Source organism: Nycticebus coucang, chromosome 18, assembly GCF_027406575.1.
Source record: "Nycticebus coucang isolate mNycCou1 chromosome 18, mNycCou1.pri, whole genome shotgun sequence".
NCBI lineage: Eukaryota > Metazoa > Chordata > Mammalia > Primates > Lorisidae > Nycticebus > Nycticebus coucang.
Genome location: NC_069797.1, coordinates 78,778,972 through 78,806,956, shown reverse-complemented (window position 1 = coordinate 78,806,956; position 27,985 = coordinate 78,778,972). Strand labels below are relative to the sequence as shown.

Genomic DNA, 27,985 nt, shown 5'->3' with positions numbered 1-27,985 from the left:
AAGACAGCCGAGCTGCCCAATGCGCTCCCAGGAAGGCCGGAGCCCGTGGCTGGAGAGCCAATCCCGAAGCGGCGCGCGCACGAAAGGCGGGCTGGCGTGACGGACAGCGAAGGCGGTGTTAGCCTGGTTGCTAGCTGCTGCTGCCGCCGCTTCTTTGGAGCTCGGCAGCTTCATTGTCACCTGGCCTCGGGGCGCTTGGTCACTGGCCCGAACCTTGAGTCCGGCGCGTCCCAACTCTACTGGCTCCGCATCTGCGCCCCGACAACTGAGTCCGCAGGCCCCGAGCCTCAGGCCCGGCTCGCGGGCTGCGCCCTTGGCCCGCGCAGGTAAGGAGGGCCCGCGCATGAGGGCGCCCTGCAGGTGAGGATGGTCACGCAATGAAGGGGGTTTACGCAATTGAAAAGGGTACAGGCAGGTGGCGGGAACTGCGCAAGTGAAGGGATCCAGCTCCGGCGAAGGGGTCCGGCGAAGTCCCTATAGGTAGGGAGGGACTCTTGCCTGAAGGTGGGTGTCCTCCTCCAGTCCTATCCTGGGACAACCTGGGCTCCTGTCCTCAAGTCTCAGCTCTGGCTACCTTAAGTTCCAGGGCCACTCCGGAGTGGGGAGCTGCTGCTGGCCTGGGCTTTGGCCTCTGCTTGGGGTGTTGGGGTCAGCCCCCACCTGGAGGTCTAGGCCTTGTCCCTGAACACTGGCTGCTCTCCCCCTTCAGGTCTTGGGAGGGATACCTTTTTATCCAAGATGTGGTTGGCCTCCCAGCCTCCCTTTATGTGGCCTTGGGGTTTCCATGGAGAGCTGTGTCCCCATCCCAGAGCCTGCTTGGTGCACTCATGTCTGGGAGAGGAGGACCCAGCTTCCAGCAGCAGTCCAAGGCTAGCTGGGAACAATAGTGCCCTGAGATGAGGAGGGTGTTCAGTTTCACCCGCACAACCAGAAATACACAACTGAAGATGCTTCCTGGTCAGGGAAAGGGACAGCCTCCAGAGAATAGGGGTGTCTGGCTCCCCAGGCCCTGCTGTGGGTGTCAGGCTGAAGGAAGTGCAGCAGCCCCCAGAAGCCTTGGTGGCAGGGTCTCAGGGACATTATGGATGTATTTCTCAGCGTTGATCTATGTTTCTAGCAGCAGTCACTCCGTCCGCCCACTAGTACAGCACACACACAGAGTGCCTTCCACTGGCCAGATGCCGAGGCTTCACTGTCCCTGTCCTCACACGGCAGTGACCCAGCATACACGCCAGCCTTGTGTGGCAATCTGAAGCAAACTAGAGCTGGATAAAGGAGTGAAGGTGGTGACAGTGGTCAGGACAGGCCTCTGGGTGGAGGGGGCACCTGCAACCTGGGGAGAGGCTGGCAGGTGCAGTGGCTGTGCTGGGAGAGAGCTATCAGAGTTGAAGGGGTGGAGGGTCCACTTGGCTGGATTAGACAACAGGGGTGCCAGGGAGAGCAGGGACAGAGCTTGTGGGCATTGGATGTTCAAGTTTTGTTCTCCCTGCCAGGGGAGCCCTGGGAAGGTTTCTGGCAGGGGCGAAAGTTGAGCTGAGACAGCTCAGAAAGAACAGCTCCAGCACCATGAGAAGTTGGGCAGGGCTTGTCACATTGAGGCAGGATGAAGGGTGGGTAGGATGCCAGGAGGCTGAGGTGGTCCCCTTGGTGAGATGGTGCTGTAGGAGCAAGGCCAGCCGAGCCCTGGGGGCCTGGACTCAGGTGGGAAGAGAAAGGAGGGGCTGGCTGGCAAGGGAGGTGTGGATGGCAGCCAGCAGCAGGAGGAGGACAGGAGGACCTTGGGAATAAGAGAGTAACTGCCATGTGCCAGGAGCTCATGGCTGTTCCTAAGGTCTGGGGACACAGAAGGGACTGGTGGCTAAATGAGCTTGGGGGGCTGGGCTGGGAAGAGTGGAGCAGTTTTCATTACTGGGAACTTCTCAGACTAGTTCCTTCCAGAGTAACTCATACCTGCTGAGCACTTGCCGCACTAGCCTCAGGGTCGTCTTTGAACCTTGTGACAGCCCTTTTCAGACGATTTTACAGATGGAGAAAGTGAGGCTCCAACAGGTGGAGCAGCTTTCCCAGGGTCACAGCCTGACTACCTACTGCCGGCCACCCTCCTTGCTCTGTGAGGACACAGAGCCTCCTGCTCAGCCTTTTATCAGCTTTCATCAGAAACAGCCCAAAGCTCCTGTTGAGGAGCTGCCCCTGCCAGGAGGGTGTGCATGGGCAGGCTTCCCTGGGAGTTTGGTGCCAGGTGGGCCCAGGTGTCCTAGGCAGGCCGAGGCTTGGCCAGAGGAGGAGGGCGCAGGGGCCTATGGCTCCTCACCGGCATCTCATCTTGTCTCTTGCTTCCCTATACAGAGCCCACCGCGTCTACCATGAAAGGCTCCCGGGCCAGCAGCAGCGCCCCTGGGAGCAGCCCGGAATGCAGGGACTTGAGTCTGACGGGCCTCCCACCACCCCTGTCCCAGCGCCCCAGCAGCGCCTCTGCTGCCAAGCCCCTCTCCCGCTCCATCTCTGTGGTCACAGGCGGCGAGCAGAGGAAGAAGGTGCTGGTGAGTGCTGGGGCCTGGGTAGGGTCCAGGGTCCCCCATCTCTGGAAGAGTTATCACTGGTGGCACCTGACCCCTGGGTACACCTGTGCATGTGAGCAGTTCCTCACTTCCATGGATACATCCAATCCAGGCAGCCATCCCAGGGAATAGGAAGGCCTGAGGCCTTACAGACTCAGGAGCTGACTCCAAGGTCAAAGGCCAGGTCAGCTGGATCCTTCCAGTACTGGCCTCGTTCTTCCTGCACCACTGCCCTTTGGGTTTGTTGAATCCTTAAGAAATAAGGCTGACCTGTGGGAAGGCTGATGGGCTCCTGGTGGCCTTAGAGAATCCTGGGTGGGTGTTAGTAGGATAGCTTTCAGGCAAGGGGAGCAGACCCTCGTCAGGGGGCTGTGAGCAGCCGGGAGGGCTGCTCTCCCCAACGCCAGACTTCAGGGGAGGGAGGAATTGAGGTGAGGGGTCAGTGCCTGACCTAAGTCTTGTCTGAGCTCCCAGAACAGAGAGACCTGGGCCTTAGCATGGACACTGCTCAGATCTGGGGCCCAGGGGCAGTCTAGGCATCCCCAAGAAACCCCAGGCAGTCCAGGCTGGGCTTCCATGATGGACAGCAGGTTTGGTACTATCTCTTCAGCCTAAGAAAGCTGCTCCTGTGCCTGTTCCAGAAACTGGTGGGGGACAGATTCCCAGCTGAGTTCTGGGGCACAGGTGGGAGGGGCAGTAGGGAAACCTTGGATCAGGGAAGTTCCTGAAGGCTGGGACAGGTGGGTCAGGGACCTGGGATGCCTTTATGTGTCACCACCACCAGTGTACTGTCTAAAGATACACTATGCTTACTGCAGAGATGACAGGCTGGGCTGTCACCATCCCTGTCCCTTCGCTCCCTGCCTCCCCCATCTCAGCCTCACTCCTGAGGCCTTGGACCACCCGCTTCCTACCCAGACCCTCCTATTGCTCCTGAAGCCCTGGGCAACATGTTTGTATATGTGAGGGTGTGTTATGGAAGACATAGCTTTCCAGGAGGTGGCGGGGACAGCTATATCTGGGGCTGACCAGGGCGCCGACCTTCACCCCCAGCCTTTCTGCTTTCTGAGTATGGGCCCAGACCCAGTGTTAATCCTGTCGGGCCTACTTTCCTGGGCATCATCTTCTCCACCACAGGTTCCTCTGTTGGCCAAATGTCCCAGCTGCTCACTTCCTTTCTTTGAGGCCCTTATGAGATCCAGGCAGCCCCGCCCCTGCATGCCTCTGCCCTGAGTGTGGCAGAGCTCAGGGTGGGATAGTGTAGCACAGCCCTTGGAGTTCTGGTCCTGCCCAGTCCCTGTCCTTGTGGCTGCCCGTCCCACTGCCCCTTGAATTCGCTGGGATTCCCATGGAGAGTTTGTTTTGGTCGGTAGCTTATACCTGTGCACACAGTTTATGATCCTCTTTCTTTTGGCCTTTTGGGGTCCTGCTGAGGGGTTGTTTCTGGGTCTTCTCAGCTGACAGAGCCGGGAAACATGAGTGTGTGTACCAGCCGGTGTGGACACACCTGTGCGGACCCATCCATGTCTGTGTGAAGCTAATGTGAGCTCATGCCAGTGTTTCCAACCTGTCACCACAGGGCCACCTAAGCCTCCCCCACTTGCTTGTCTGAAACCTCCCCTCCCTCAGTAAGAGCTCGGGTCTCACTGGGCACTGTCAGTGTGCGTGGAAAGTAGTATCAGAATTGTCCACCTGAAGCCAAGCATGGTGGCTTACGCCTATAATCCTAGCACTCTGGGAGGCCGAGGCAGGTGGATTGCCTGAGCTCAGGAGTTCGAGACCAGCCTGAGCAAGAGTGAGACCGCATCTCTAAATATAGCCGGGTGTTGTGATAGGCACCTGTAGTCCCACCTATTTGGCAGGCTCAGGCAAGAGGATCTCTTGAGCTCAAGAGTTTGAGATTGCTGTGAGCTGTGACGCCATGGCACTCTACCCAGGGTGACAAAGTGAGACTCTGTCTTAAAAAAAAAAAAAAAAAAATTGTCCAACTGACCTGCCATGGGAAGACCTTTATCAACTGGGCCTGGCCACCCTGTACCTTCTGACGCATTCTGCTCATGGCGTCCCTCTGCCTCCAGCTTTGGCTTTTGTCCCCTGTGAGTGCAGCTGGACCTAAAACTTGGCATCATTCCGTCTAGGAAACCCACACCTCCACTCTCGTCTTTTGTTGATTTTAAGAGACATTTATGTTTACTTTGCTATGAACTATTCTTTTTTTTTTTTAATGTTTTGTTTTTTTATTGTTGTTGCAGTTTGGCCGGGGCTAGGTTCGAACTGGCCACCCTGCCTATATGGGGCTGGCACCTTACTCCTTGAGCCACAGGTGCCACCCTGAACTATTCCTATTTTTTGCTGGGTTTTAAATTGTTTTCTGATCAGTCATAATCTGTATTACAGATGAAAGCTTATTTGCTCAAATGTTTTTCTCCTGCTGTGATTTCACCCTGTGATTTTATGCATGACGGCTTCTCCCTTTGGCCACATGGAAGTGCTGCCCCCAGCCCGACCCTACCACCTACTCTTTTTCGCTCCCTGGTGGTCACGCAGCTGCAGCTACATCTCAACAATGTCTCCCCCACCTGAGGTTACACCTGTTTCTTTGCTTCTCTTTACAGCAAAGCTTCTTAGGAGAACGGTGTGAGGGTTACAGTCTCCAAGACCACCTTCACTCTTGACCCCCATTGCAAGTTTGGGGTCCCCCACACTACCCTTAGGCTCAGTACTTCACTAGAAGGACCCCCAGGACTCACAGAGAACACAGGTTAAGATCAGCTCAGGGAGCTGGGTGCAGTGGCTGACACCTGTAGTCCCAGCAGTCTGGGAAGCTGAGGTGGGTGGATCCCCTGAACTGAGGAGTTGGAGACCAGCCCGAGCAAGAGTGAGACCCCACCTCCACTAAAAATGGAAAAAACAGGCTCGGTGCCTGTAGCTCAGTGAGTAGGGCGCCTGCCACATGCACCAAAGCCTGCAGGTTTGAGCCTGGCCTGGGCCTGCTAGACAACTACAACCAAAAAATAGCCGGGTGTTGAGGTGGGTGCCTATAGTCCCAGCTGTTCGGGAGGCTGAAGCAAGAGAATCGCTTAAGTCCAAGAGTTGGAGATTGTTGTGAGTTGTGATGCCATGACACTCTACCGAGGATGACATAGTGAAACTCTGTCTCAAAAAAATTTTTTTGAAAAACCAGCTGAACGTGATGGCAGGCACCTGTTGTTTACTAGGGAGGCTGGGGCAATGGGTTCACCTGAGCCCAAGAGTTGGAGTTTGCTGTGAGCTGTGACACCACGGCACTCTACCCAGGGCAACAGAGTAAGACTCTGTCTCAAAGAAGAAAAAGCCCAGGGAAGAAGGCGCAGGGCAAGTCCAGGAGGGCTCCGTACACAGGGCTGCTGCTGCTGTCTGGGAAGTTAGGATGTGCTGCTTCCCTGACATCAGTGTGACATACACAGAGGAACCACCACCCAGGGGTCTCCCTGTGCCTAAGTGTCCAGAGCCTTCTGTCTGTCTTAGAGGCTTGGTCCACACCCTGGTGTCCAACCTCAGTCTTCAGCCCCTCAAGAGGTCAACTGATAATGCCTGCCCTGAGCCTCCAGCTTCCATCACCTTGTTAGGACATCATTTTCATTGGGCAGGACATCCCAGGGGCTGAGGGCAAAGGCCAGAACTCTCTTGGGCAGGGTTAAATTCCTCCAGGCTCAGGTAGACTCTACTTTTGGCCCCTGCCCCCCACAGAACTGTGTGGCTGTCCTGTGCTCAGCCCTTAGCCCCCTGCTTCTTGCTGGTCCCTGCATGAGCTCTGCGAGGAAGAGGATGAACATTCCTGAATGTTCCCCGTCTGGCTCACAGAAGTCATTGTGTTTTTCTCAGAAGGACGCAGACCTCTCCTGAGTCTGTGTCCCTCACTGTTGCCCTTCCTCAGCTCTCTTCTGCCTCAGGGTCCTTGGTCACTGTCCACAGTGCACCCCTCCTCCCCCAATGCCTCTCATTGTGTCCTCTCTAGAATCCTTCTTGGTGTCTGGTTTGGGGCCACTAGAGCACAGCCCAGCTGGGCTGTTAGCAAGAAATCGCACTGAGCCTCATGTCTCCACTGTGGGGTGCTGGTGGCTGCCTTTGGCACCAAGCTGTCTCTGGTACCCTGGTCTGGGAAGTGGGACCAAGGCCTTGAGTCCTGTCACTAGAAATGTGGGCATGCTCAGGCACTTGTGTCATATCAGGCCACTAGGTCTGAGTGCCTCTGCCAAGTGGTCTGCTCTATGGGTACCTTCCCTTTCGTTATTTTAGCAAATGACTTTGTGACGGGGAAAAAAGTTCATCGCAGGTGGTTAGGAGTCTGCAGTGTGATTCCTTACGACTAGTTTCCTGGTTTGCCTTTTTGTCTTACTCTGGGTGGGTTTGGTTTTAGTTTAAGGATTCAAATTTAGAAAGAAATGTGAAACAGGTGGGTGTGGTGTCCTGCCAAGTACTCAAGAGGCCATGGCAGGAGAGTAGCCTGAGCTCAGGGCTTTGAGGCCACAGTGAGCTGGGGTCATGCCACTGTGCTCTAGCCTGGGCACAGGGCAAGACCCTGTCTCAAAAAAGAGAAAACAAAAGCCAAAAACCCAAATAAATGAATCTGAAAGTTTGTAGGTCAATTTTCCTGGTAAGATTTGGAAGATCTGAGGCATGAGCCCCTGGAATGGTGTTGCCCAGGCCATTCCTGCCTGGATCGTAAGCTCTTTCCCCAAAAGGTCTGATTTTGAAGAATTTCAAGTCTACAGAAGAGTTGAAAGACTTATATAAAGTACACCCCAAACTACCCCACGTCTGCTGATTGCAGACATCTCTAGGCTTTCTGTACCGGGCATCTCTGCACCTTTCTACACAGCTGAGAAGTGAGGCAGACACCCCATCCACACTCCTCAGCCTCAGCGCTGTCTGTGGCCACTGACCCACAGAGCCACCCTGGGGGCTCCCACCCAGCCTGGAGCTGGGGCTCCCATTGTCTGTGGGGCTGCAAGAGCAGCCCAGCTGTCTGGTGACACCTGGTTAATGATGATGGTGCGCTGCCGTCTCCCAGGTCCTCCCACATGTGGGGTGAAGGGCCCCCACTGGGTGGGAGGCAGCAAGGCTCTCAGGCCTGTTGGGCTCAGGCTTGGAGCCAGGCCAGCATCTCTCCTTGCTGCCTTCCTGTCCTGTGTCCCTGTCCCCTGGTTGTGATCCTTTGGGCCATAGGGTCCATCTAAGGACCTCAGCCACCTCTCTGTTCTCCAAGTCCACTACTCTGGGCCTGGCTTGGTGCTGAGTGACCTGACCCATGTCTGAGACCGTTTATTCCTTGTACAGGAGGCCTCAGGGCCCATGGGCTCCCAGCCCATCAACAACCTCCGGAGGTCTAACAGTGCCACACAGGTCAGCCAGCTGCAGACCGGCAACCCCAGGTAACCCCCGCCCCCACAGGTAATCCTTGTTTGGCGCCCCCGGTAACCCAACCCCCCAGGTAACCCCTGCCCTGTGCCCCCAGTAACCTCCATTCTCCAGATAGCCCCTACCCCCACAGGTAACCCCCACCCTCCCAGATAACTCCTACCTCCCCAGGTAACCACTGGCCCACCCGCGTAACTGTTTAGATGACCCCGTGATGCCCAGTCCTCACCCCCCACTCCCACCCCCAGTCCTGGGCCCTTGCTGGCTGGCCTTCCTGTCCACTTGGGTCTCCTCCCAAGTTGGGAAGGGCAGAGCCGCCCCTGTTGCCAGATGTGCACTTCATCTCGATTCCCCATCAGTTCAGGGCCTGACCCCGCCAGGCCTTCAGCTGAGCCTTTTCCACCTGCCCACAAAGGTCCATGTCTGTTGCTGGTGAGAGGAGGCAGTACCGTGGCAGCCCCGAACCCGTGGGCCGTCTTCCCACCTTCCCCCCTTTACACACTGCCACTGTCACCAGGGGGCCCAGTGACAGTGTTGGGGGTGAGTGGGGTTGGTGGTGGCCAGTAGCCTGGGTGGAAACTCCTGAGCACGGGTGAGGCCCCGACGCCAGCATCCACAGGCACGGCGGCACAGGTGGTACTCCTGTGGTGCTTGTGTCTGTAAGAGTTTAAATCTGGCTGGGAGAGCCAAAGTGCTGGACCCTGCAGCAGTGACTGTCCACCCCCAGCCTTGTGCCAGAACTGCTAGGGAGCTGGTCTTAGCTCAGGAACCAGCGTCACGGGTCCCGCCAAGCAGGGGACTGCAGCTCTGGTGCAGGATGGGCTTGAGGGCGCCAGCACCAGGCAGAGAGGGCCCAGATCCTCCCTGTAATGGGTCAGCTGTTCCCGCTGTCCCTCCAACCTGCAGGCCAGAGGCTCCAAGTCAGGAGGACCCTGGTGGGTCCTGCCCCTCGCCTCTCACTGCTGGGTGTCAAGTGTGTGGTGTGTGTGATGTGTAGGGGAGAGTGTGTATGGTGTGTGTGTCTGTATAAGTGTATGTGTATGTGGTGTTTGGTTTGTATGTGTGTATGTGTTTGTGCATGTGTGTGGTATGTGTGCACATGTGGTACGTATGTGTGTGTGATGTGTATAGTGTGTGTGGCGTGTGTGTGTCATGTATGTGACGTTTGTGGTGTGTGCAGTGCATGATGTGTGTGTGGTGAGTGGCATATGTGTGGGTGTGTAGTGTGGCGTGTGTGTTATTTGTATGTGTGATGTGTGTGGTAGTGTGAGTAGTATGGGGGAGTTGTGTACGTGTGGTATGTGTGGCATGTGGGTGGTTTGTCATGTGTCTAGTGTGCTAAGGGGTGTCTGTATAAGTGTGTACTTGCGTGTGATGTGTGCGTACATTTATGTGTTTATACGTGTGTGGTATGTGTGTACATTTGGTGTGTATGTCCGTGTCTGATGTATGTGCAGGGTGTGTGTACCGTGGTGTGTGTAGAGTGTGGTGTTGTGGGGTGTGTGTGTAGAGTGTGGTGTGGTGTGTGCAGAGGGTGGTGTGTGCAGAGGGTGGTGTGTGTAGAGTGTGGTGTGTGTGTGTAGCGTGTGTAATGTGTGGTGTGGTGTGTGTAGAGTGTGGTGTGTGTAGAGTGTAGAGTGTGATTTGTGTGTGGTGTGTGTAGAGTGTGTTGTGTGTAGAGTGTGTTGTGTGGTGTGGGTAGCATGGATGTGGTATGCTGTGTGTATGTGTGTAGAGTGTGGTGTGTGTAGATTGGAGTGTGTGTAGAGTGTGATGTGTGTGTGGTGTGTGTAGAGTGTGTTGTGTGGTGTGGGTAGCATGGATGTGGTATGCTGCGTGTATGTGTGTAGAGTGTGGTTTGTGTGTGGTGTGTGTAGAGTGTGATGTGTGTGTGATGTGTGTAGAGTGTGTTGTGTGTAGAGTGTGTTGTGTGTGGTGTGGGTAGTATGGATGTGGTATGCTGTGTGTATGTGTGTAGAGTGTGGTGTGTGTAGATTGGAGTGTGTGTAGAGTGTGATGTGTGTGTGGTGTGTGTAGAGTGTGTTGTGTGGTGTGGGTAGCATGGATGTGGTATGCTGCGTGTATGTGTGTAGAGTGTGGTGTGTGTAGATTGGAGTGTGTGTAGAGTGTGATGTGTGTGTGGTGTGTGTAGAGTGTGTTGTGTGGTGTGGGTAGCATGGATGTGGTATGCTGCGTGTATGTGTGTAGAGTGTGGTGTGTGTAGATTGGAGTGTGTGTAGAGTGTGATGTGTGTGTGGTGTGTATAGATTGGAGTGTGTGTAGAGTGTGATGTGTGTAGAGTGTGTTGTGTGTAGAGTGTGTTGTGTGGTGTGGGTAGCATGGATGTGGTATGCTGCGTGTATGTGTGTAGAGTGTGGTGTGTGTAGATTGGAGTGTGTGTAGAGTGTGATGTGTGTAGATTGGAGTGTGTGTAGAGTGTGATGTGTGTAGAGTGTGTTGTGTGGTGTGGGTAGCATGGATGTGGTATGCTGCGTGTATGTGTGTAGAGTGTGGTGTGTGTAGATTGGAGTGTGTGTAGAGTGTGATGTGTGTGTGGTGTGTGTAGATTGGAGTGTGTGTAGAGTGTGGTGTGTGTAGAGTGTGTTGTGTGTAGAGTGTGTTGTGTGGTGTGGGTAGCATGGATGTGGTATGCTGCCTGTATGTGTGTAGAGTGTGGTGTGTGTATGTGGTGTGTGTAGATTGGAGTGTGTGGAATGTGTGTCTCTGTGGGGTGTGTGTGGTGGGGTGGTATGGGTGTGGTGTGCTGTGTGTATTTGTGCAGTGTGCGTTGGTTTACGTCTGTTTTCTGACTCCTGTGCGGACAGTTTCCTTTCTTACCCTCCAGCTGGATTTTCTCTTTGGTCAGGCCACTCTTCTCTTCGCATGGCTGTCCGGTGCGGTGGGGCCCCAGGAGCGGCAATGTCCACTGCCCTGGGAGCTGGGAGCTGGTTAGAAGTGTCTTCTCTCCCACCCCGACTCTGCCCAGGGCTGGCAAGGCCACACCTGAGCTTCATTCACCCTCTTATCATTCCGCTGGGAGTTCAAGTTTGAGAGCCGCAGGTCTTTTTATTTTTTTTGACTCTTTAGTTTTAGGAATTTATAGTCATCTTTGGGCAGCCATCTGTATGTAAATATTTATTCCTTGTCTGTGTCATGTCTTTGTTTATAATCAGGGAACATAATATAATCAGTTGAAAAACTTATTATGGAAAACCTCAAGCACACCTGAGGTGGAGGCCACAGGCAACTCTGACGTCTGTACTTACTGCCTGCCCCAGTTTATCCCCTCCCTTTACGTCCTGGATTTTTTTTTTTTTTTTTTTTTGAGACAGTCTCACTCTGTTGCCCCAGGCTAGAGTCCAGTGGTATCATTATAGCTCCCTGCAGCCTCTAATCCTGAGCTCAAGTGATCCTCCTGTCTTAGCCTCCTCAGTAGCTGAGACTAGGGGCACCTGCCACCACACCCAGCTAATTTTGTTTTTGTTTTTTTTTATAGAGACAGGGTTTTGCTATGTTGTCTAGGACAGTCTCAAACTTCAGGCCTCAAGCAAATCTCCTGCCTCGGTATCCCAAAGTGCTGGGATTACGAGTATAAGCCTCCAGGCCTGGATCACTTTGAAGCAGACACCAGTCACCTGTCACATTCATAATCACGTCCTTTGTTATCTATTTTTTTCTTTTTTGTTTATTGGAGACAGAGTCTCAAGCGGGGTAGAGTGCTCTGGCGTCACAGCTCACAGCAACCTCAAACTCTTGGGCTTAAGCGATTCTCTTGCCTCGGCCTCCTGGGACAACAGGCGTCTGCCACAACGCCCAGCTATTTTTGGTTGCAGTTGTCATGGTTTAGCAGGCTCCGGGCCAGGCTCGAACCGCCAGCCTCGGTGTATGTGGCCGGCACCCTACTCCCTGAGTCTGTTTTAGAGGCATGAGACATCCTTCCCCAGCACATCTGGGCTCTGTCTGTAGGGGCCAAGGAAGGGGTCTGAGTTTCTCTCTCAGCTCTGTGGAGTCCCAGGCTTTCTATAGCATTCCCTGCCTTCCCCAGTGCCCTGTGTCCCTGTTCTGACCCACGCTGTCTTGACGTCTCCGCTGACTCTTGCTTTCCAAGAGTCTTAGCAGAGGCTCCTTCCTCTGTTCTCCAGCACAGTGGCAGTTTCTTGCATCGTTTGTTCTTCTGTGAGAACCTTAGATCTGCTCATCAAGCTCCTCTAGAATAAACCTGCAGGATTTTGATTATCACCCCAGCATCGTGAGGTCTGCCCTCCAGGGGACAGCGTGGCAGTTGTGTGTGAGAGTCTTGCACATTTCTGTCAAGGTTAGTCTTGGACTGTACAGTTGCTTCTGCCGTTGTGAGCAGGTTCTTTTCCTATCCCGTGTTCTATTTGCTGACGGGTAGGAATGCTCGTTGTTTTTGTATGTTGAACTTGAGTCCAGCTGGCCTTGCTGGATTTCATCCTTCTTGTTTGCAAGCTCCTTACATTTTCCAGCTAGATCATCTCCTTGACAAGGTCCTCTCTTCCCCTTCATCTCGGCCTTGTGTTCTTGTCCCTCTCCAGTTCAGTCTGGACTGCAGGGCTATGTTCTATCGTGGGTGAGGACTGATCTGCAGTTGCTTCTGTGCGTCTGTCCAGTGGCCACACAGCCTCCTCAGTGACCTGAGGCTCTTGGCATCCAAGGTCTTGGCCTGGCCTCCTACCTGGGCACTGGGCCAGGCTTGTAGGAGGTGGGTGAGGCTCGTAGGAGGGTCCTAAGTCTTTGAGCCACGGGTGTGGCAATCTTGACAACGGTGTGACCAGGCTGGAGAGACATCCTCATGTGATCAGGGACCAGGCCAGAGCCACCAGGAGTTGCTCATGGGTTGCTGGGCTGCCGCTGTGGCGGGATGTCCCGACAAGCCTGCAGACTGCTTCTCAGGTTCAGTTGCTTTATTTTGACACTTTATTGAATGCAGTTCCTGGGCCATGCGACTCTCCTGCTTATCGGGTTCAACTCGGAGTTCGGTGTACTCACAGCACTGTGCATTGTGACCATAGTCATGTTAGAACACTTTCATCACCTCAAACCCAAACCCCACATCACAGCAGATGCTCGGACGCCCCTTCCCCATCCCTGGCACCCACTGCTCTGGGTCCTGCAACTGGACACTCCACGGCCCCTGAGCTCAGGGCCAGTCCGTGTGTAGCACGTATCCTTTTCAAGGCTGAATTACTTCTGCCCTGGGGTGGGCCGCAGTGTCTCCTGGCAGCTCCGTTGCCTTTGGGTGCAGATGTGGCTTCTGTGGGTGGGATGCCGAGCTGTCTAGCTGCCCCTCCTTATGCACCCTAAGTAGTAATCCTGTGTGGCTCTCTGTGGGGAGGGTAGTGGCAGCAGCAGGTGGCCACAGTGTTTAAGGCTTTCAGTCCCTAAAATTCTGTAGTGAGTGTGGCTGATGAAGCTGAGGGTCCCAAGGAAACTCACCCTAAACCCCCCAGTCCCCAGGCCTTGTGAGATCAGGGCTGAGGGACTGTATTTTAAGCTGTGGGCTTGGAGCCACATTCCCTGGCTGGTGCCTTGGCATGTCTGTGTCCCTGGGTCGTTCCTGGGGCCAGCTACCTGACCCTCTTTACCCTCTGTCCTCTCTGGGACACAGGCCAGCAGAGGCCACTGACTTTCTGACACTCCTCGAAGACAGCCCCAATGGGAGAAAGAGGCCACCCTGCCTGAGCAAAGCTCCTGGTGAGAAGGAAGCCACGTGCGGCGGCCTGGTAAGGCTGGACTTGGGCGGGCAGGTGTCTGTCTCCCCGCCACACTCACCAGGCTTCCTTCTTTGTTCTTGCTGCCCTCGCAGAAGGCAGCCGTGCTGTGGGGGTAGAATCTTTGATCTTTACCCTGTGGCCTGTGGGGTAGCCCCTGTAGGGACAGGCAGGGGGACTTTTCCCATCTGGGGTGAGGAAGGGTCTGATGGGGAGTGTGCTCTGTGTCTGGACACATGGTGGCCAGAGGGCTGAGGTGGTGCCCATGTGACCGGCAGGATGGCCAGCCCAGAGGCTTTGCTGTTCTAGCTAGTTCCCGGCATTGCAGCGCTGACTCACCAGTGGGCCCACGGAGGAAAGAAGGCACTGTGGCCTTGGCACCCAACTTCATGGCTAACAACAGGTATGGTCCACTGCAGATACCTGACAGCCCTCCTGGGGTGAGGACCCTGTCCTCAGGTTGCTCATGGCCGTGCCCAGGTGCCTTGGAATGAATGAATGAACAGCCTTCTTTCCCAAGGGCAATGCAGGGAAGCTGCACATTTGCTGTGTCCAAGAGGAACTGTCTGGCTAAGGAAGGACTGGACTCTCTGGGGGCTTTGGCCTGGGGGGCTCATTGGGGTCCTGGTGACTCCTGAAGGCTCATGTGGGCTCTTGAGCTTTGGGGCGGCAGGTGTCTCTGGAGGTGGGAGGTGTGTCACCTCGGGCCCTGAACCCACCTGCCGCCCATTAAGGACCAGTCTGTATTAGGGCTGTGCTGGCCACTTCCCAGAGCTGTGCTCACTCAGAGTGCAGCAGACCAGAGCTCATTGGGAGTGGTGCCCAGAAGGCAGGTCAGCATGGTCCTGGAGCAGTGGGTTCAAGACAGCTACCTCTAAGCCTTCAAGGACAGTGTGTCCCTGTGCTCAGCCTCCGTGGACCAGTGAGTGGGCTGTCGGGCCACTGGCCTGTAGCATCTGGAGCAGCCACCGAAAGATCCATCTCAGAGAGAGGCTGCACGATGTCTCGTGGGCCATGCTTTTAACACAAGAATTTAAACAAAACTTTAGCTGTAGTGCCTGTCAGAGCGTGGCTTGCACACGGCGCACAAGCTAAGGTGGAAGCCAGCAAGACACTGCCCCTTCCCCCTTACTGACCTGGGCGTTCAGGAGCAGCCACCACAAGCACTTTCTTCTGGTATTTCCAGAAAAGGTTTCCAAGTGCACACTAAAGCTTCTCTCATGTGAGCTCCCTCAGCCAGCCGTGATGGGAGATTCAGGCCACAGCACTGCAGGGGTATAGAGGGAGCCCTGCCACGCTCAGTGCCCCGAGCTCCCGGCAGCCTCGTTTCCAGCACGTGCTGTCTGGTTGGGGCCTTTCCTGAAGTACTTAGTGATACTGGTTGAAAGTGTGGCCCTGAGAGTTGCCTGACAGCTTCACTGTGGGGTGTTGAGCAGGGACCCACCTGTCAGTGTCCTTGGAACCTTTCTGCAGAGAGGAACCCTCGGGGTTCCATTTGGGGTTCAACTTCTGGCTGCCCGCATTGCCCAAGCAGGGGATGGCACGTCCTGTGGGCGTGGCCGACTCTGCTAGCCCACAGCAACCTCTCTGTCCCGGGCTTCATCACAGGAAAACCACGTGCCTCCCTGGGGGCCGAGGGCTTTGCTGCAGCCTCCTAGCCACCTCTTTGGCCTTGCTGTTTGCACTGCTCTGTCAGCCTCTGAGAAGGGCAGGCACAGGGAAGTGTGTCTTTTAGCCGGTGTGCTCAGCTGGAGTGGAGGGTTGAGCTGTATCCTGTTACTGGCGTCTGAGCTGCTCCTCCCCTCACTGCCTGGAATTCCACCCCCAGTTCCATGGGAATCCCCGGTTGAGCTTCCTGGGTCAGAAGAAGAGCTTACCAGCAGGGCCCTGGCCACAGAAGGACCTGGGGATGCCGCACCATGCCCTTTTGCACACAGCAAGCACACAGGGCTTCGTCCACACCTACCATCCCTGCCTCTAGCACAACTCGAGGTACCCACTCCCCAAGCCTGACCTTGCTATCTCTCTTTGGCAGGAGCAATAAGGGAGCCGTGGGCAACTGCGTCACCACCATGGTGCACAACCGCTACAGCCCCTCAGAGAAGGCTCCCCCTGTCAAGAGCTCCAACCAGGCAGCTTCCTCCCTCAAGTAAGACCACCTCAGGGGAGGGCCAGGGTCTGACCTCAGGTGGGGCATGCAGCCTGGGACAGAAAATCATCTGGACTGGCCGGCCTATGGCAGGCAGGCCGGGGTCTATAGTTCTGGCCCCTCCATGCTCTGCAGGTCAGGAGCTTCTTAGCAGATGGGGGCAGGTGCAGCCTGGGCCGCATCCAGATCACGAAGGCCCCAGGGCAGGCAGGGGTTGGCTGAACTCAGAGGAGCTGCCCCCTCCTTCCCCCCCCCCCGCCTGCTATGCAGCCCTGCTCAGAGGCAGGATGGCCCTTGGGGTTTCTTGAGTCACTGGCAGGTCAGGATGGGGACCATGACTTCTGAGAACTTCTTAAGAGTAATTTTAAGGGGCGGTGCCTGTGGCTCAAAAGGAGTAGGGCACGGGCCCCATATACCGGAGGTGGTGGGTTCAAACCCAGCCCCAGCCAAAAACTGCAAAACATACATAAATAAATAAATAGGAGCTTGAGAACATCATTTAAAAAAAAAAAAAAGAATAATTTTAAGAATTACTTTTTAAATGGAAAGAGCCTATTTGCCTCAGCTTCCAGAGCACTGGCCCTTGTCATTGTGCTGGTGGCCCTGGGACCTGCCAGCGTCCCACTCAGCTGCTGGAACCTCCTTTAGGCTTTGAGCCTGGGCAGCTTGGGATGGAGCACCCTGGTGCCTGGCACAGGACTGTCCTTCAGCAGTGAGGGGCTACTTTTTCTTTTCTATCAGCAATGTTGTCAAGGCAGCCACCTGTGAGGGCAAGGACAGCAGCGGCCTCGAGAAGCCTCAGAAGAACGTCCCCAGCACGAACCTCACAGCCCAGAGCAATGCAGGGAGCACTGCAGGCCTGCTCAGGCGGAGGGAGGTGACTGAAGAGGAGGCTGAGAGGTGACAGCTCTAGTTTGGGCTCAGAGGTGCCTGAGGCTGACGGGTGGGGGTGGGGAGGGTGGCAAGTGCCTGGGGCTACAACTCCAATGATAGGAATTTCCACTTAGTGGTTGTTTTAAATTATGGAGGAGAAACAGGCCACAGTGTGGTTCCATTTATGGGAGACATTAGAATGGGCCACTCTGTAGGGACAGAAGGTAGACCAAGGGTTGCCCAGGGCTGGTGTGGGGATGGGACAGCAAGAGTGCTCATTTGAGCGTGATGGATGTTCCAGAATCAGACCATGCCTGTGGCCACACAACTCTGTAAATTTGTTAAAAATTGAGTTATACCCTGAGAAATGGGTGCGTTTTGTAGCATATAAATTATCCCTCAGTAAAAGTGTTTATTTAAAAACATTGAGACAAAGAAGATATAAAACTAAAAACCCAAATCATGGCTGGGCCTGCATCCTTAAAGCTTGTCTTTGGGGAGCTGGAGGGTGGGGCATGGGTGGAGTATCTGCCAGGTGACAGCTATTCACCCTGGGAAAATCCTCCTGGATACCACCTCCCTGGACCTTGGGAGTTGAGCCCCATCTAGGTGATCAGGAACTGACCCACCTGTCTGGGTAAGGCAGGTCAGAAAGCAAGACAGGAGACCCTGAGGCCAGCTCCAGGAAGCCTCAGGGAGCACACCCTCCCAAGCCTGAGGCCAGCTCCAGGAAGGCCCCCAGGGAGCACACTCTCCCAAGCCTGAGGCCAGCTCCAGGAAGGCCCCCAAGGGAGCACACCCTCCCAAGCCTGAGGCCAGCTCCAGGAAGGCCCCCAAGGGAGCACACCCTCCCAAGCCTGAGGCCAGCTCCAGGAAGGCCCCCAGGGAGCACACCCTCCCAAGCCTGAGGCCAGCTCTGGGAAGGTCCCCAGGGAGCACACCCTCCCAAGCTCAGACCCTCACAGCAGGCATTGCCCACATCTTGGCTGTCTTAGCATCTTTGCCAAATGAATCCACGCATGTTCCCATGCACCAAGCTTTCGTTTTGTTTGCTTCATCAGCTTTATTAAGTGTGATATATGTAACAAAAGGTGCCTGTTTTAGTATACAGCTCTATGATTTTTGTCAGATATTTACAGACATCCCACAGTCCCAAGATTCCCGTGGGCTCTTTATTCAGCTCCTCCTTGATGCTGGCAACCCTGCTGTGCCCCTTTGGACACCCCCATGGTGTTCTGTGCTGTGGGGTTGTGGCCAGTTGCCTTGCTCGTGGGTGCTCCGCAGTCCTCACGTGCAACCAGTTGATGGGCATCTAAGTTTTTTCCACTTCAGACAATTATGCCACAAATCAGCATAGATAAACATTTCTCTCCTGTAGGTAACTTCCTAGAGGGAGGCTTTTGGGTGTTAATGGCACCAGTCCAGATGGGCTGGTCCCATCTTATCATAGGCATGTGAATATTGCTAAGTGTGTCCAGCCACTAGGTCCCCTGTGCCCAGCTGGACCCAGCACTTGATGTCCGCAGGCTTGTGGGGGGTGCTGGCCTCCCCCTGAGCTCTGCTCTCCGGGCAGGTTTATCCACCAGGTGAACCAGGCTGCTGTCACCATCCAGCGTTGGTACCGCCGCCAGGTGCAGCGCCACCGCCGAGCTGGAGCTGCCAGCCTGGAGCACCTGCTCAGGTCCAGGCGAGAGGTCAGTGTGGGTGTGGGAGCCTCACCAGGTGCTCTCAGGTGCTGCCCAGGACCCAGAGCCCCAACTGTGCGCAGGCAGAGTTTCTGGGCCAAGTGGAATTGCATTCTCCCGGACCTTAAGTCCACTCAGTGGGCAAGGCAGTCCTCGTGTGATTTCACTGGGGTCCTGGGTGTCAGGAAATGCCTGCCGGGCCTATCCTGGCTAAAGGTTCACAGGAGGACACTCTGAGCGGGTTCCTTAATATAAGGCCAAGCTGCCTGTCCAGGAGTGGGGGTGGAGGAATTTCTCTGCTCCCAGTGGAATCTCCCCTCCCCCCAGCCCAGATGGATTCCAGGGGGCTCCTGGCATGAGGTGAACACCTGGATGTGGGGGCTCTGTCTTTTGGATTTGTAATCCTCCGTGGCTTGGGTTCCCTGTCAGGAGCAGCAGCAGCGGTTGGGCAAGGGGACCCTCCTGGACCTGCACCAGCAGAAAGAGGCAGCAAGGAGGAAGGCCCGGGAAGAGAAGGCACGCCAGGCCAGGCGAGCAGCGATTCAGGTGCCCAGAAAGTCCTGTCAGGGACGATAGCAGCACGCTGGGTCTAATCTGCGGTAGCTCTGCTTCTCTGGGCCCATGGACATGGAGCCTCAGAGCAGATTGGCTGAGGGAGGATGAGAGGACTGACCCTTCCCTCAGCTACTGCTCAGAGATGCCCTCATGGCAGGAGCTGCAGCAAAAGCGAGCTCAGAAGTCAGGCGTGCCGCCCGGGGAGACCTGCGCTCTGGGGATGCCACAGCCTGTCCCGGAGCCGCCACTGATGCCAGGCCACACCCTCCAGCAGGCCCTCAAGGCCAACAATGCCAGTGAGTGTGGCTCTGTCCACCCTCCATGGGGGCCTGGCCTTCCCCTGCCTGCCCCATGTACACTGACCACTGACCTCAGGTTGAGCTGCAACCAGGAAGGAGGTGTGGCCTCTGGGGACACTCCTTCCACACCCCTGTCCCGTGCTGCTGTCTCATGTGGTGGCTTCCTGCTGGGGAGGTTAGGGGCCTCACTTTACAACAGACCCGGGGCTGCTTCTGCTTCTACCTGGCTTACCTGTGAGGGCGCCAAGACCTTGACAAATAGTCCCAGACATGGCCACACCACAGAGCAGGCCCTGAGGTCTGGGGCGGTGCCCACTCCCCTTAACTTCACACCCCAGGGAAGCCAGGGCTGCCCAGCCTCTCCCTGGTGCTGCAAGGTCCGGGCAGCTTCTTCCCAAGGGCAGCTCCAGATTCACTGCCTGTGGGGGGACACTGCTGTGTTCTGTCCGCAGGTACCGGCTTCCACACTGAGGTCCCCAAGGAGCCCCTCGCACCCACCTCCAGCTCCCCCCAGGAGCCCCAGCAGTCTCAGGAGGACAGACTGCAGGTCTGGACACACCCACCTCCCCTCCCTTCCAGATCTCTGTTTTAAGTTGTGGAGGAGAAACAGGCCACAGTGTGGTTCCAAGGACCTTGGTTTTGAGGACCATGTCTGTGCCAGGGTAGCCTAAGCCTACTATTTCTCTGTCCCTTCCCCAGCTGTAGGGGTCACTCATGCCCTGAAAGGCCACCCAGGGGGTCGGGTTGCTCTGCTACAAAGTGGAGCTCCAGAATTTCTGTGTAAGCCCCTTAGGTTTACATAGATGCTGGTGCTGGGCCGCTCTGTCCTCGCACAAAAGGAGGAGGGCTGATAGCAGGGCTCCAGTGGCACCAGGCAGCTGGGAGGAGTCGGTGGCTAGAGCTGCTCAGGGTTTGATGGCCCAGAGCACGGCAGGAAGACTCTGGAGGAGGCCCTGTAGCTGGGGACCAGCACTAGCTTCTCTCCCTGCCCCTTTGCTGCAGGACATTCACTCCCAGGATGTGGCCAGGGAGGACTTAGAGCTGGTGACCCCTAGCAGGGCCAAGCCTCGGCCACCACTGGACGAGCTGCTGCACACACTGCGTCTGCTGGAGGAGGAGCCTGAGCCGCTGTCCCACCCTGGGGCCCCCCACAAGGGCAGATATGCCTGGGCCAGCAAGGTAACTACAGCCACATGCCCTCCCCAGCCCAGTCTGGCCACCAGTGCTGTCCATACAGGGCACGAGGTCACTTTGGGGGCCAGAGGGTAATGGGTGCCACCTGGCTGCTCACTTCAGTAGGGACCCTGACAAGGGCCAGTGGACTCCACTGTCCCTTCCCCCCTGAGGCAGGACACTTAGAATGACTGGAGTGGGGATTGCATATTGGGTGGTGGGCACCTCCTCCCTGCCATCAGGGCACCCAAATGATGCCCCAAGAGCTTCTGGGCAGCCTGGGGACCCTTTCAGAGCCAGGTATCCCTGCCCTTCCCTCCCTGGCAAAGCAGCCCCCACCTCCAGTGACCCCAATGCCAGACCCTGTCCCACAGGAGGAAGACACCAGCTCTCTGACAGCTGGCAACCTAGAGAAATTCAGGAAACTCAGCACAGCCCCTGGCCCCCCTGAGGATGAGACGCTGCTCTCAGAGGCCAAGCTGCAGACCATCATGAGCTTCCTGGATGAGATGGAGACATCTGCACAGGGCCAGCCAACACTGCCACAGGAGGTGGCTATTCTCCTCAGACCCCAGCTCCCCCTGTGGGAGGCAGTTACGTCACCCTCCATGGGGTCTAGCTGTCTGGAGGGTGGGGTGGGCAGGCCCTGCTTACCCCACACTGGGCCCCTGCAGGTGGGCACTAGAGCCTCTTATGTGAGCTGTGTGCACATGGGCAGTCTTGGCATCCTGTGTCCTGGTGTCCCTGGGCCGTCACCTGACCTGCTGTGGGCGAACACCAGTGTCTGGGGTGAGAGGAGGGGCAATGTGAAATTCACTGTGGTGGGGGCAGGAGACCAAAAGTGAATATGGCTTTTTAATGGTCTGATGACTTTTCTGATCACTGAGGCTGCTGCCCCTGCCACCTGTGCTGAGCAGTCCAGGGTCAGACCCCCACCTCACATCTGGGCCCCTCTGTGCACCGACCTTCCCCCTGAGCAAGGGCAGGGCAGCAGGTGTCACGCCACCTCCCGGGCCACCTCGCAAGCCTCTGATGCTGGGCTACCTCCCAGGCCAATGCCCGAGCCTCTGATGCCAGGCCACCTCCTGGGCACTTTCCGGGGCTCTGATGCTGGGCCTTGTCCACAGGGGCTGCTGCCAGAGGCAGCTTCTGCAGTGAGCACATCTGCAATCCGGCTGAAGCTGGAGGTGGAGGAGAAGAGGCAGGCGGTGGCACTGCTGCAGAGAGCCCTGGTAACGCTGACGCAGGGGTCCCCACAGCCCCCGCTGGGGTGAGGGCCCCACCAGCACCTGGTCCTTGTGGCCTGGCCTGCCAGCGCCCTCCCACCCACACCTGCAGGCGCAACAGCGGGACCTCACTGCCCGGCGAGTCAAGGAGATGGAGAAGGAGCTGAACCTGCAGCTGCAGCGGCAGAAGGCGCACTACGAGGCCACCATCCAGCGGCACCTGGCCTTCATCGACCAGGTGACCTGCCCCTGGAGGGTCAGGGTGGGGCTCCAGGCACAGCATTGGTCTCACGGAGACTTCTAGAGCCAGGGGCTCCCAGTTGCCGGGTGAGGCACTGGCTGCAGGACAGTGCTGCCACCTGCATCCCTCCCTGTGTTGGGCCAAGCATGGCAGGTAGCCAGCCAAAGCACAGTGGGCAGAGCACACCCTGCTGTGGTCACTAGAGGAGCCTCCTAGCCCCATGGGAGGTGTCCGGCTAGACTGGCACTACTACCCCTTTCCTGTGCCTTGGGGAGGCCATGGCTGATCTGTAGGGATAAGTGAGGGCTGTGGGAGCATCCAGCCTGCCCCTGGCTCAGCTGCCCTCTGGCTAGGCCCCATCCTGGAGGGAGCTCTAGCTCTGGGGCCTCCAGGGCTGCTTGGTAGTCGTCAAGGGTGTGTCCAAACCTGGGGCCCTTGCTGAACTGCTGTGGTCCTAACACCCTTAGCCCAGGGCCCCGTGGGCTGGGTGATGGGGAGCAGAGGTGCAGTCCCCATCTCTGAAAGACCCTGACGTCATCACTGCTGGGTGCTGAGGCCTCATCCCCACTGAGCTGCTGTGACTTTGCTGAGTCCTCCAGTTGAGAACTGGGTGGTGGCTGCAGCCCTATGTCCACATTTGCATGTATACCCCAGGTCTGTCCGCAGATCTAGGAGGGGCAGCCCCGGGGGAGGGGTGCTCTCCTGGTCTGGCCCCTGGGGGATAGAGGGGGTGTCCTCAGCGCAGCAGCCTCCCCTTGTGGCCCCTGTCATAGCTGATTGAAGAGAAGAAGGTCCTGAGTGAGAAGTGTGAGGCTGTGGTGGCCGAGCTGAAACAGGAGGACCAGAGGTGCAGGGAGCGTGTGGCACGGGCACAGGAGCAGCACGAGCTGGTGAGCCCCTCACCCACTGACTCCCAGACCTGGTGGCTAGTGGGCAGGGTGGGACTCGGTGCCAGGACGGTGGGAGCAGGGTAGGCAGCAGAGTCCCGGCTCACTGCAGCACCGAGCCCCTCCCCCTCCAGCTGCCCAGGGGACCGGGCCCTGGGGTGGGGCTGGGGACAGGCACTTATGTGGCCCCCTCCCGTGTCACAGATGTCCACACAGGATGCCACAGCACTGTGGGCATAGATTTAGGAGCCCATCTGCCCCAGCTCCTGTCCCTGGGCGGCAGGACCCACTGTTTCCTCAGCTTATGTGCCCTGAGCGCTGACCCCTACATTCCTGCTTTGCTGGCTGATGCTGATTAAAAGGCCAATTTCACGGGCCTCTGCCTGCCTGGCTTTGCCTCCTCCCAGCATGGGCAGTGACAGTCCCTAAGCCCAGACTCTGGTGTGGGGGTGTCCCCCATGACCATAGCTGATAGCCAGGTTTGAGGACCACTGGTCAGGGTGGGTTCTGGGGCCACCCCTGCAGGGCAGCAGCACCCCTTTCTGGGGCAGGTCCTTGGCAGGCCCTGCTGACCCCCATTTCTCTAGCCTGGCCCCAGCCCTGGGCAGGGTGACAGGGGTACCCAGGGAGCAGCATCTGTCCACCTGTCTTGAGAACACCCTTTGCTATCCTGTTAGGGGAGCTGGACACTCAGCACCTGCCAAGACCCACTAGGTGGCCAAAGTGTGTGTGGGGTGGTGTCCTTTCTGTCTTCCCAGCCTCCTGGTTCTCTTGCTTATAGGAGATGAGGAAGCTCAAAGAGCTCATGAGTGCCACTGAGAAAGTCCGCCGGGAGAAGTGGATCAGTGAGAAGACCAAGAGGATCAAAGAAATCACTGTCAGGGGTGGGCGTGGGGGCTGGGCGGGGGTGTGGGGGTTAGGCGTGGGGCGTGGGGGCTGGGCAGGAGGACATAGGGGCCAGGGTGAGCATCCAGGGCTGGGCAGAAGGATGTGGGGGACTGGGGCAGGAGGGTGTGGGGAACTGGGCTGGAGGACATGGGGGGCTGGGGCAGGAGGGCATGGGGTCCAGGGGTGAGCATCCGGGGCTGGGCAAGAGGGCATGGGGGCTAGGGTGAGCATCTGGGGCTGGTTGAGGGGAGCTACAGTGGGGCGGGATGTCCATAGAACATGATTTCACACATGTAGCACGAGACCTTCCTGGGAAGGAGTAACCCTTCTGCGTCCCTGTCACAGCCCCTCTAGGCTGGCCCCACACAAGGGCCTGGCCCAGCACCCGGCACTAGTACCCAATGGCCTGAGCTCGTAGGGGTCAGGGGCAGAGGCCTCACTAAGGGAAGTGGAGGATCAGCCACTGAGGTGGGGCCAGCTGGGGTTACAGGGGCCCTTGGCCAGCAACAACATCTGCCTGTCCCCCAGAGATGTCCAGGCGGGCAAGGTGCCCTCGGGGCACAAGACAGGCCAGTGTCTTGCTCTAGCTGGGCTTCTTGTGGCTGCAAGCTGGTGCCCTTGTCCCCAGGCCTGGAGCCTGAGATCCAGAAGCTGATCTCCAAGCATAAGCAGGAGCTGCGCAAGCTCAAGGGCCTGCACGAGGCCGAGCTGCTGCAGGTGGACGAGCGTGCCTCGCAGCGCTACCTGCGCCAGGCTGCGGAGCTTCGGGAGCAGCTAGAACAAGAGAAGGAGGCACTGGGCCAGCAGGAGCGTGAGCGGGCCCGGCAGCGGTGGGTGGCGGCCTCCAGGCAGGACCTACGGAGACCCTCAGTGTGATTCTAGGGTGTTCTTTTGAAGGCTGGGGGCGGGGGACAGAGGGGAGGACACATGCATGCCTCAGACTTCCGCTTAGTGGGCTTTGTCCACGTGAGCTTCTTGGGGCTGGGATTTGTACCTCTTACCAGGTACCCACTTCCAAGGCTGGCCCCACAGCAGCTAGCCTGCAGACAGGTGGCCGCAAGGTTCTTCTAGCTCTGACCTTGGGGCCCCTGGACACTCTCATTTGTTCCCTTGGCCTGGGTCTGGGATGTGACCACCCTAGGATCTGGCGACCAAGCACGTGTCCACAGGTCAGTGTCTGCAGGCACTGATTCGGGGCGGGGCTGCCCTCTCCTCGCCCTGCTTCTTGGGAGTGGCCAGTCCCCCAGACATACCTTGGCCAGACCCTCAGCCCCTTCCCCCGGGTAGGAAAAGGATGCAGGCTCTGAGCACCTGGTGCCTTTACGCTTGAAGTCAGAGGTGGCAGGATGACATCTTGCAGGGCGTCTGCCTTCTGCCATCCTGGCCTGCTAGGCAGTGCTGACCAGGACGAGGGCAGTGACTATGGAGATAAGACAAGCTGATCTGAGGCTGTTTCACAAGGCACTGCAAGGGCCTGCAGCTTAAGGAATACCAAAGGGGCCAACGACTAGGCCTAAAGGGCACTGAGAGCCCAGGGCCACCTGATGCTGCCATGTGAGCAGGTCCTGACCCTGCAGGTTCGAGCAGCACCTGGAGCAGGAGCAGTGGGCCCTGCAGCAGCAGCGGCAGCGGCTGTACAGCGAGGTGGCTGCCGAGAGGGAGCGGCTGGACCAGCAGGCTGCCAGGTGCTGCCAGGGCACCAGGCCTCCCACTGACCTCTCCTACACCTGACCCCTCACTTCCTGACCTCTTCTGCCCCTGATCTCTCACCCCTGACCCCCTCATTCTGACCTGTGCCCCTGACCTCTCAGCCCCCAACATCTCCTGCTCCTGACCTCTCACCCCCCAAATATCTGCCCCTGATGCCTTACCCCCCAATATCTGCCCTGACCCCTCTATCCCCAACAGCTATCCCTGACCCCTCACCCCCCAACAGTTACCCCTGACCCCTCACTCCCCAACATCTTTCCCAACTCCTCACCCCCCAACAACTCCTGCTCCTGACCCTTGCCTCTGACCTCCTTTGTGGGCCTCTAGGCAGCGGGCAGAGCTGGAGGAGCTGCGGCAACAGCTGCAGGACAGCAGCTCGGCACTGACCCGAGCCTTACAGGCCGAGTTCGAGAAGGGCCAGGAGGAGCAGGAACGCAGGCATCAGGTCCATGTCCCATGAGCCTGGGTGGTGGGTGGGGCTGACAGGGCGCTGACTGCTGCTCTCATGCCGCCTGCAGGTGGAGCTGAAGGCTCTGAAGGACCAGCTGGAGCTGGAGCGGCAGGCATGGGAGGCTGGCTGTGCCCGGAAGGAGGTGGGGCCAGGCCCAGGCCTTGGGTGGGGGGCCAGGCATGGCCACTTAGGGGCCACAGACACCCCCCAGGCCCAGGAGGAGGATCCCATGCATGGGCTTGTGAGACAGGCGTTAGCCCACAGAACTTGGCAGGAACTTCTAAGAGCTGCCCGTGCTCCCTCTGACTGCCAGGCAGGGGGGCCCCAGGTCTGAAGGAGAAGAGCATTGGCCGTGCAAATGGTCTCCTTGGTGAGAGTGCCTTGTCTAGTGCTACTTCCTGTGCCTACACAGGGTCCTCAGGATATGGTCCCCCAGACTGGTGGCCTGGGACAGGACAAGGATACTTTGTCTCCCAAGGCCCAGAGCCAGGGAGCCCCCAGCAGTGGCTGCCCTGGCCTGCCCTTGGCTTCTCTCCTCCCACTTTCCTCTAAGCCCCTCAACTTGGTGACAGTCCCTGAGCCAGCTTGTGTCCCACCAGGAGGCGTGGCTGCTGAACCGGGAACAGGAGCTGAAAGAAGAAATCCGGAAAGGCCGGGATAAGGAGATTGAACTGGTCATTCACCGACTGGAGGCTGACATGGCACTGGCCAAGGAGGAGAATGAGCGGGCTGCTGAGAGCCGGTGAGGCTCCCGAGAGCAGGGCATCTTCGAGTGCTGGACAAGGAGGGCTGGGAGTGGGCACAGGACCTCACGCATATCTAGGCCACCCTGTGACCCTGCCCCTCCCGCCCCAGGATCAGGCGCATCCGGGACAAGTACGAGGCAGAGCTCTCAGAGCTAGAGCAGTCAGAGCGGAAGCTTCAGGAACGGTGCACAGAGCTGAAGGGTCAGCTTGGGGAGGTGGAGGGGGAGAACGTGCGTCTGCAGGGCCTGGTGCGTCAGAAGGAGCGGGCGCTGGAGGATGCGCAGGCGGTGAGCAGGCGGCGAGCGGGCGGCAGTGGGCAGCCTCCCCACCCCTCCCATACCTGCTGAGCCCCTGGCCTGCTGGCCTGCTCACAGGTGAACAGGCAGCTGTCCAGTGAGCAGAGCAGCCTGGCCCAGGTGATCCGCCAGGAGTTTGCTGACCAGCTGGCAGCCTCAGAGGAGGAGACACGACAGGTCAAGGCAGAGCTGGCCCAGCTGCAGGCCCGCCAGCAGCTGGAGCTGGAGGATGTGCACCAGAGGTGTGTGGCCAGCTGCGTGAGCATGTAGGACACAGCCAGGGAAGGCCGGGCGAGTACAGAGGCGCCCTTGCTACTTCTGGGTGTGGATAGGCAGGCGTGGATCCACGCTGGCAGCCCAGAAGCCTGGGCTGTTCCCCTCCAAAGTGGCAGCTGGTCATGGGTGTCAGGCGTCCCAGCAGGCTGTCTGTGCCCACTCCCCAAGAGTGCCCCATGTATTGGGTCGGCCCATGTGGGTTCTCTGGGGGTTTGGCTCCCAGGGTTCCTGTGGCCTGGGTGGACAGGTGCCATGCAGAAAGGGTTGAGGTGCTGTGAGGACCCCAGCCCTTCTGTGCAGCCTGCTCACTGTGGGCTCTGAGATGTGGGCATGGCTGGGGGCTTCCCATGCCATCTGGGTGCCTCCCCTGGGGTGGGCAGGCTCATCGCTCCAGTAGTCCACTTGGGGTTTCGTGGGGGCCATCTGGGGCCAGCCATGGGGCCCATGGTCTGAAAGCACAGGCTGGTCTGGTACTAAAGAACAGCGACTTGTGGAAGCTCCCTGTGTGCTCCCTGCAGGGTGAAGGCGGCCCTGGCAAAGAAGGAGGAAGCTGTGAGCAGCCTCCGGAGACAGCATGAGGCTGCGGTGAGGCAGGTCCAGCACCTGGAGGAACTGCTTGAGCGGCACCAGCGGCCACTGCTGACCAAGTGACCCCATCAGGGGTGGGCGGCAGACAAATGAGACCAGGTGCTGGTCCCAGAGCCCAGTGCAGGCTGAGGATGGAAACTGTAAGACAGGGTGGAGTGGACACGTGCCTGCCCCTCTACAGAGCCCAGGTGCTCAGCACACTTATCCTGGCACCTGTGCCTGTATTTTAACAGTAAAAGAGATCTTGTAGTG

General features: G+C 57.6%; 1 protein-coding gene across 2 annotated transcripts; it reads left to right on the top strand.

Annotated features, from left to right (window-relative positions):
- The first annotated feature begins 107 nt into the window (after positions 1-107).
- CEP131 (centrosomal protein 131) lies at positions 108-27,985 on the top strand. 2 transcript variants are annotated; one of them, XM_053570180.1, is made up of 25 exons: positions 108-326; positions 2,347-2,540; positions 7,878-7,972; positions 13,588-13,702; positions 13,969-14,093; positions 15,726-15,839; positions 16,581-16,739; positions 18,286-18,406; positions 18,827-18,943; positions 19,110-19,248; positions 19,704-19,798; positions 20,254-20,430; positions 20,799-20,975; positions 21,552-21,656; positions 21,763-21,888; positions 22,665-22,781; positions 23,560-23,662; positions 24,295-24,496; positions 25,244-25,351; positions 25,704-25,821; positions 25,895-25,969; positions 26,430-26,569; positions 26,683-26,860; positions 26,948-27,111; positions 27,664-27,985. In XM_053570180.1, the coding sequence occupies exons 2-25, from the start codon at positions 2,364-2,366 to the stop codon at positions 27,794-27,796; spliced, it is 3,180 nt and encodes a 1,059-aa protein (XP_053426155.1). In that variant the 5' UTR covers positions 108-326; positions 2,347-2,363; the 3' UTR covers positions 27,797-27,985. The 2 variants fall into 2 exon arrangements, with proteins under 2 accessions (XP_053426155.1, XP_053426154.1); XM_053570179.1 differs by having other exon boundaries at positions 26,427-26,569.

Excerpts from the sequence above, each read along its gene's own strand:
- CEP131 (XM_053570179.1), top strand. The coding sequence starts at position 2,364 with ATGAAAGGCTCCCGGGCCAGCAGCAGCGCCCCTGGGAGCAGCCCGGAA. Across the intron at positions 26,570-26,682 it reads GAGCGGGCTGCTGAGAGCCG|GATCAGGCGCATCCGGGACA; the intron begins GTGAGGCTCCCG and ends CTCCCGCCCCAG. Across the intron at positions 27,112-27,663 it reads CTGGAGGATGTGCACCAGAG|GGTGAAGGCGGCCCTGGCAA; the intron begins GTGTGTGGCCAG and ends TGCTCCCTGCAG.